The sequence below is a fragment of the Chrysochloris asiatica genome, unplaced genomic scaffold, assembly GCF_000296735.1.
Source record: "Chrysochloris asiatica unplaced genomic scaffold, ChrAsi1.0 scaffold00350, whole genome shotgun sequence".
Taxonomy (NCBI): domain Eukaryota; kingdom Metazoa; phylum Chordata; class Mammalia; order Afrosoricida; family Chrysochloridae; genus Chrysochloris; species Chrysochloris asiatica.
In genome coordinates, this window is record NW_006408868.1 from 2,061,215 (window position 1) to 2,070,024 (window position 8,810).

The 8,810-nt window shown below is 40.2% G+C and overlaps 1 protein-coding gene across 1 annotated transcript in view; it reads right to left on the reverse strand.

Annotated features, from left to right (window-relative positions):
- RFT1 (RFT1 homolog (S. cerevisiae)) overlaps nucleotides 1-8,810 on the reverse strand; it is a 78,660-nt gene that overhangs the window by 47,440 nt on the left and 22,410 nt on the right. Inside the window, exon 6 of the mRNA XM_006876059.1 lies at nucleotides 2,199-2,336. Within this exon, the coding sequence (XP_006876121.1) occupies nucleotides 2,199-2,336 (138 nt within the window). The remainder of the gene's footprint in view (nucleotides 1-2,198; nucleotides 2,337-8,810) is intronic.

Below are 8,810 nucleotides of genomic sequence, written 5' to 3' on the forward strand. Positions count from 1 at the left end.
ATGCATGGAGGGGATTGGAACCATGGCAATGAAATGATATACGATGGAATGAATGTAAAACTAAAGTTCTCTCATGTAAACTATCATATAATTCACAATAAAACATTAAAAACAAAACAAGTTACCTACAAAGGAGAACTAGTAAAATTATGCTCTGATTTCACAGCAGAAACCATGCAGACAAGAAGACAATGTGATGACATATAGAAAACGCTGCAATAAAAAACCATCAACCAAGAATCATATATCCAGCAAAACTGTCCATCAAATATGATGGCAAAATGAGGATATTTCCAGAAAAGCAGAATTTGCAAAATCTGGACCAAGCTTACTAAAAAACATAAAAGGGAGTTCCTTGGACAGAGAGCCAACAATAGCAAACAACAACATGAGAGTAACTTACATGACAATATAACCCAAAACTCAACCCATTTATAAGTATTCAAAGTAAAACATACCTAGAAGACTGAAAATGGGGAACCAGAGATACCAGTTTGCAACAACAAAACATTAAGTATAAAAAAAAAGGAATAGTGTAGTCACGAACTTACAAATGAAGGAAATCAAGTAGATTTCCAGAAAAAAATTTAAACATAAACCTAACTGGCATTGTAGGATCAGCACTGGACTTCAAACCACAAAGTCAGCAGTTCAAATCCACCAGCTGCTTCTCAGAAACCCTATACAGGGTTGTTACGAGCCAAAATCGAGTCAACAGTACTTAATAACAACAACAATAACCCTAAAATTGGACAAAGCCTTAATCCTAGCCCTAGCCCAAACTCTACCCCTCACATTAACCATAATCCTAACACTAAATGTAGCGCCCACCCAAAAAATAAATAAGTGAAATAAAGGATGCTGTTCATAAACACACACAAAACCAAACTACTGCTGGGGTATACAAAATGCCCAGTGTGAAAACCTGGCCAGGCTTGGTACAGGTGGGTCCTGGGGAGCACTCAGGGGAGGAGGTTATTTCCTGCGCTTTTAAACCAGCTCTGTGGGCAGGTGGCATAAACAATTTCAAGTTCTAACTGCCTAAGCCTCTAAGCCTGCAGAATAAGGCAAAATGGCATCCCAAAATTGTCACATTGGTTTAGGTCAAAGGTTAGAGCTAGTTGATCACAGCGGAGAACTAATGAAAACATATCTGGCTTGGTTACACAACATCTGGTTTTTCTTGAAAAGTTGATAACAGAATTCTAGAAATTCTGAGAATGAAGATCCAAATGTATTATGATTCTTTCAAGTAATTACAAAAGAAGAATGGGAATTCTACCAAATTAATGACTTACCTCAACTAACTACACCACATCCAGCAAGCAAACAAGCATGGGAAGAAGGAAAAATGGGTTAGTCCAGAGTGCAGTTTGCAAAGCATTTGTGCAGAGGCAGTGTGTATCTCCTATGCACGTTCACTCCCTTGTAGAACAGCACTGACCCCATTAAAGTCAGGAAATAAAAGTAAATGGACTGACAGTGAAGAAATGGCGAAGACAATGATGAAGGCTTACTACCACACCTCGGCATCTAGTATCCTTACTGGTCCAGAAAGGAAAGACTGCTCTGACTTCGAGCAAAAGACACTTGGTAGGGGTCACCCTGCTATCTCAGGACTCTGGACTGTCTGTGCTAGAGGCCAACAGATGCAGCAGAACAGAGAAGGTAACACAGTGATTTTAAGCCTGCGTGCTGTGGGATTCCAACTATTCCAGGCTCCCACCTTCACACTTAGAAAATATTTCATCGCTAAACTTCAGTTCCTCAACTCTAGTAGAAATAATGACAATGTCAGCTGTTCAGAGTTGTTAAAAGCATTGAATTAGACATGTAAAGCTTTCAGCATACAATCTACCACAGTGGTTCTTAACTGGGGGCAATTTTGCAACATCTGGAGATGATTTTGGTTGTTACAACTAGAGGAAGGGCTGGGGTACTACCGCATCAAGAGGGCAGAAATCAGAGATAACTCTAAATATCAGCTAATATACAGGACAGTCCCACTGACAAAGAATTATCCATCCCAAAATAACAAGAGTGTTACGATTAAGGAATCCTGGCCTAGTACATAGCAAGCACTTAATGTGAGCAAGAATGATATTATTACTAAAACAATACACCAATTATAATTTCTTTCCCTCAAGGATAATTAGAATCTGTGATTAAAATGATAAAAGACCACACATGTTACTTACTCCACTTCTTGCAATATTGGGTAACAAATCTCTCATTCTGGAAAGAGGAAGAGTGTGTTGCTTGGAGGAGTCTGGGGAACCCAGTAACTTTGTGAAATAGATAACATAGCAGAGCACCAGCACTGTGGTAAAGAAAAGCTGAAAACAGAAAATTACGGGCATAAATTAAACTGTTTTGAATATAGGCAAAATTAAGATTAAAACCAAAAAGAAACGATACCATTGCCATTGAGTTAATTGCAACTCTGTATAGGGTTTCTGAGGCTATAAATTTTTATAGGATCAGAAAGTCTTATCTTTCTCCCATGGAGTGGCTGGTGGGTTTGTACTGCTGACCTTGCAGATAGGAATCAGGTGTTTATCTTACAGTGCCACCAGGGTTCCTTGTCATTAAGATGTTGTTGTTAAGTGCTGTTGAGTTGTTTTCGATTCATAGTAACCCTGTATAGGGTTTCGGAAGCTGTTAATCTTTATGGGAGCAGAAAGCCTCATCTTTTCATCCCACCAAGTGGCTGGTGGGTTTGAAGCAGTCAGTGCTTATCCTGCTTATCCTATAGTGCTACCAAGGCTCTTTATCATTCAGCTAGACTTATAAATTTGACTTCAAAGGCCAATTGATGGGGCCTTGGGTGAAATCCTGAGCCCCATCCAGAACCTTCTGAGTTGCTGAGACATTCCCACTTGAAAAGACATGCAAACCAACCCAAAACTGCTGGGAGGATAGAAGATTCTTATTGAAAGAAAGACCTGCAGAAAAAAACACAACAGATTGTTTGGCTGTTTGAATATCAAGGAAGCTGTTTGCTTTGGAGGCATCAAGGCGAGAAAAGTCAGCCCATCACAGAAAATTCCCTTCTAGAATTGAAACTCAAAGGGAACCTGTGAGAAGTCTAGTATGCTCTGGGTAACTACCTGCAGGATTCAAATTACTTGTGTGTGGAAGTGGGAGAAATACAGCAATGACGACATAGGCTGAGTTTGGCCATGTTCCATTGATACCCATTGACCTTGAGATGAGAGGTCTGGCTGATCTGAAGTTTAGGGAGATGTGTGAGCTCCTGAGTTCATATGCATTGACTTAGCCAGTGGGGGCTAGAGTTGAGAGTGAAACAGTCAGCTAGTGTGAAGTGCGAGGAGGCGCACATGAATTCCCAAACTTGCAGCTAGTACCCATTTGACCTAGATAGGATGGCTAGCTGACCAGAACTCCACCAGATAAAGATAAAAATGCCTGCAACTGTGAGAAAATATAAATTGCTACAATTTGATGAACTGGACCTTTGCTTATGAATGAAGTTGCTCAAAATTTCAACTGAAATAGAAGGATTCTTCCTATCAAGGGTCAAGTTTGTTTCCACAGTGTACTGGGTTGATAGGGGCTGGCAATCTAGACAATGGCTATAAAAAATGGGAGCTATAAAGGCACAAAGTGGCTGGCTTACAAGTTTGCATGAGTGTGCTTAGTTTCAGATTGAAGGGGGTAAGGCAGAATCCCGACTGAATAGTTTTCCTCTTCTCCAGATTGTGTTGTGCTAAGAAGTTGGTTCTGACTCATACCAACCCTATATAGGTTTCTGAGGCTATAAATCTTTATGACAGCAGAAAGCCTTGATCTGGGATGGGGGAATGATGCTGATATGATTTTATGATTCAACTGTGAGTAATTGTTTGCAGGATTAATTGTAATTGTCACAACTGTAATTGTAGAAGCTGTGTAACTAAAAGGGGGCTATAGTTAACCTTTCATTTCAGGAACAGATAATCCCAGGACCATCACGAAGGAAGAACATGAGTAGAGTGTGAGATCCTACCTAGAAAGGTGGCAACAGCAGGGATGGTGGCAGAGGAGAATGCATGGAGCAACTTCAAGTTCTAGGCCCATGGACTAGGTTATGTATGTACTTGCAGGCAGGAGGCTTGCTTGCAAAATATACCTTAGGACATTTAAATGATACATATTTTTGGTTTTGTCTGTGCACATCAAATATTTTTGCTCTGTTCATTTGTGAAATATAAAATGTAAAAGGGAAGCTACAGGGAGGAAGCAGGATAACTGTTGTTACAGGGAGGGGACTGTAATTACTGAGATGAAACAAAGCATATAATTTGTTGAATGGAAAGCTAATGGATCTTGTCTGTTACCCTTCACCTAATTCACAATAAAAAGTTAAAAAAGAAAGACTACGAAAGTGTGTAGAAACTTTTTTTAAAAAAGGGAGAGGAGTAGGCAATTGAGAGATAGAACTGCTTTTTAACTGCACCAAGTAACACTTGGCCCTCTGGAAAATAGTATTGTGCACTAGGACCCATCTCCAGAGAAGCATTGCTGGGGAAAATGTTGCAAACACTTCACCTAACTGGAAGGACAGAAATTCTTCTGGCAAGCAGGACATACTTTCCATGATAGACACCCACTAGCTCAACAGCCATAGTAATGTCAGATCCATTATCAAAAGATTTGTATTTAGCACTCCGTGAGAATCTATGTGTCCTCAACATGCTCGTATGCAGGAATGTGCCTTCATCTCAGACTATGGAGTTTCCATAAACCCCGGAAACCTGGGACATTCATGATTACAAAGCAGAATTGAGCTCCTGGCTCTCTGCTCTCGGACCAGTGTCTGGGCAGGGTGAGAGTTACTACAGGATAGGGGAGGGAAGGGTGCCATGATAAGAAGGTCCCACCCCTTCCTCCACCCATCCGGAAGAAAAGGATGGCTTCTGGCCAGGAGCAGCTGCGTGGGCTTTTGTTTCTAGGTTAAACAGTAGTATCCAAACAAGCTTCTTCACTAGCTCCCTTCTCTCCTCTTTCCTCCAGAGAACAGCAGTGCACACTAGCTCAAAAGGAGCAGTACCTCTAGGTCCCACATTCCACCTGAACACACTGATGCCGTGCCTGTCATCAACGAACAGATCAAGGCTCCTCTGTCCTCCTCTCCATCCATGTCTGAGGACAGAGCCCACCATACATCCTTCTTCTCTTGGGCCTCTAGTCCTTGAAGACATACCACATGGTCAGAAGCCAACATCCTCTGTGACAAGGAAGTCATTCCTGCCTCTATCTTCCTGCTGACTTTGGGAGACCCTCTTTTTTATACAGGAAAAATTCACATTTTAAAGTAAACACTTCAGTGGTATGTACAGTAGTACATTCCCAATGTTACCATCACCACTGTCTTGTTCCACAGAATACCTTTTGTGAATCACAAAAGGAAATCCTGTACCCACTCGTACTCACTCCCCATGACCCTTTCCCCTCAATTCCTAATTTGCTTTCTGCCTCTATGAACTTGACTATTGTGGATACGTCATATAAATGGAACCATACAATACGTGATCTTTTGTGTCTGGCTTCTTTCACTTTTCATAATGATTTCAAGGTTCTTCCAAGCTGCAGCATGTATCTGTACTTCATTAATTGTTATGGCTGAATAATATTCTACTGTATGGATATACCATTTTGTTTACCCATCCACTAGGTGACAGACATTTGGGTTGTTCCCATCTGTCAGTTACTGTAAATAGTGCTGCAGTGAACCCTGTTGTGCACGTATCTGTTTGAATCCCTGCTTTCAGTTCTTTGAGGTATACACCTACTCACCTAACAGTAATTCTATGTCAAACTTCTTGAGGAGCCACCAAAGTGCTTTGATGTTCAGCTCTTTTACCTCCTCATTTCTTCAAATTGCTTTAGCTTCTCTACACTAGAGAGCAAGTTTCAGAGTCTCTTCTGACATCCATTTTGGTCTTTTTCTTCTTTCTTGTCTTCTTAATGACCTTTTGCTTTCTTCCTTTGTGATGTTATAGATGTCATCCCACAACTCTTCTGATCTTTGGTTATTAGTGTCTAATTCATCCAATCTGTTGTTGAGATGATCTCTAAATTCAGTTGTGATATGTTCAAGGTCATATTTTGGCTCTTATGGATTTGTTGTAATTTTCTTCAGCTTCAGCCTGAACTTCAGTATGAGCAATTGGTGGTCTGTTTCACAGTCTGCTACTGGCCTTGTATTGGCTCATGATACAAAGCTTTTCCATTTTCTCTTTACACAGATGTAGTCAATTTGATTTCTGTGTATTCCATCTGGTGAGGTCAATGTATACAGTTGTCTTTTATGTTGATTAAAAAAGATATTTGCTGGCAGAATTGACATACGTATGTACACAATGAATGGAATTCAAAAACTTCATGGAAAAAAAATCCCATTATTTTTTGTTCCATTTTCCCACACTCTTAAAGCTCCCTTGTATATATATATATACTGATAATAAATAGATAGACTCAAATTTTGGGCATTGATGATATTAAGTAAACATTGCAAAAGCTTCAATTTTAAAGACTAAATTGTTAAAGATAAATTGTTGTTGTTGTTAAGTGCTGGCAAGTCGATTTTGACTCAAAGTGACCCTGAATAAGGTTTCTGAGGAGTAGCTAGTGAGTTTGAACTGTTGACCTGGAAGTTCAAACTGACCTTGAGGTCAAGTGCTTATCCTACAGCACCACACCAGGAGTCCAAAGATCAACAGTGAGATGGAAAAATATTTTCTGGATGTAAATACAATATTTTGAGGAAGACAGTAAATTAAGCAGAAAATAAACTATTGTGCTATTTTAATCTTTTTCTACCTTGAACAAAAGAAAACATAAAAGATAATCATTTTTATTTTAACAGAACTCACCTAAAATTATTTCTCAGGAGAGTTTTATATTAGCTGTGAATTTTTAAACCATAAATAAGTACCATTTATAAACCCTAAAAAAAAAAAAAAAAAAGTATTTGTAATGAAGAAGTCATTGATCTTACAAAATTCTATCATGTCTGAACTCACCCAGAATCATCTGAGGTGAAAAATTTCCACTTGAAAGGACAAGCAGACCAACCTGGAGCGACTAGAAGAACAAATGATACTTCTTGAAAGAAACACCAACAGGAAAAATACAAAACAATAACAGCAGTCTGAATGATTACCACAAGAACAAGCAAGTTGCTTGCCCAGGAGACATCAAGGCAAGTGGTCAGGTCCCCTCAGGGCAAACCCCTTCTAAGACTAAGACTCAATGGGAATATATGAGCAGAAATGCACTCTGATTGGTGACCACGCTCGTCACCGATAAGGGGAAGTGAGGAAAAAACAGCAATGAAGCTGCGAGCTAAGCCCTACAATGTTCAATAGACTCCTGTGAACCCGGGTGGAGACCTGGTTGGCAAGCAGTGTGTCAAGACCTGGGGACTCTTGGGCCCAGAGTCAGTGACATAGCCACAGAGGACTAGAGTGGAGAGTGAAGCATCCAGCTGATAAGAAGAGAGGGCATATACACAAGTACACCCACAATTGCAGATAATACCCACTTGACCTGGTTTCAATGACTGGATGATCAGAGCTCAACTAGAAGAAGAAAGAAGAGGAAAAAAAAGAGTAATCTGATACAATTTGATTAACTTGACCTATCCCTATGGATGCAGTAGCTCAAAAGAGGGAACAAATCTTTACAGTAAAGATCATTCCCACCCCCCACCCCCAATACACTGAGTAGACAGGGATGGGCAACTTGGACACTGGATACCCAAAATGGGGGGGCTACAAAGGCAAGAAGTGGCTGGCTTACAAGCTTTCAAGAGGGAACCTAGATCCAGAGAGTGCAGAGGAAGGTAGAATCTCCACTGAGTAGTATCCAATCTGTCTGGGCGGGGCTAATGAAAGGAGATGGGGACAGATCCCTTGTGGTACAATGGTGAATAATTGTTATCAATTGTTATCAACGACGGAGAGGGTTGGAAATGTAAAGGTGGACGTTTTATAGCAAAAGGAGGGGAGTGACTGACTTGCAGTCTAGGACCTGAGGTCCCTGGAACCATCAGGGGAGAAGAGGGGAGTGTGAAACCCTACCCAGAGAAGCAGTGATGACAGAGACGGAGGCAGAGACAATGACATAGACAGATGGAATGGCTGGGGACTCTAGACCCAGAGAGGGAGAGGGGCTGTGTGCTGACAACTGAGGGGCAGGCTTGCAGGGTATAGTTGGTTGATGATGCCTGGAGGGGATTGTAACCATGGAAATGAAACGATACACAATAGGATGAATGTAAAGCTAGTGTTCTCCCATGTAAACTATCACATAATTCACAATAAAACTTAAAAGAAACTACCACTACTACATGAACCATAACCTCATCTACACTGAGTCCAGAAGAACTAGATGGTGCCTGGCTACCACTACCTGTTCTGAATAGGGCTAAATAGATAGAACCTGATACAGCAGGAGGAAAATGTGAAATCTAGAAGTTCAAACTCCTGAAAAACAAAAACAAACAAATAAAAACACATGTGCACTGGGCCAGTTGAAACTAGAAAACTTCCTGAGATTATTGTTCTGAGATCTCTTTAATCCTTGAACCGAAACTATACCTTAGTTTACAAAATAAAGAATATCATCTGTGGGAAAAAAAAAAAAAAAATTATATTATGTGATCTCCAACATTGTTTCTATCACCAAAGCCGTATTTCCCAACTACTGATTCTTCCTCTTTATTTCCATCTTTTGCATTCCATTTGCCAGTAATTATCAATAATATATCTTTTTTTAAAATGTTTAATTGTGAATTATGTGAT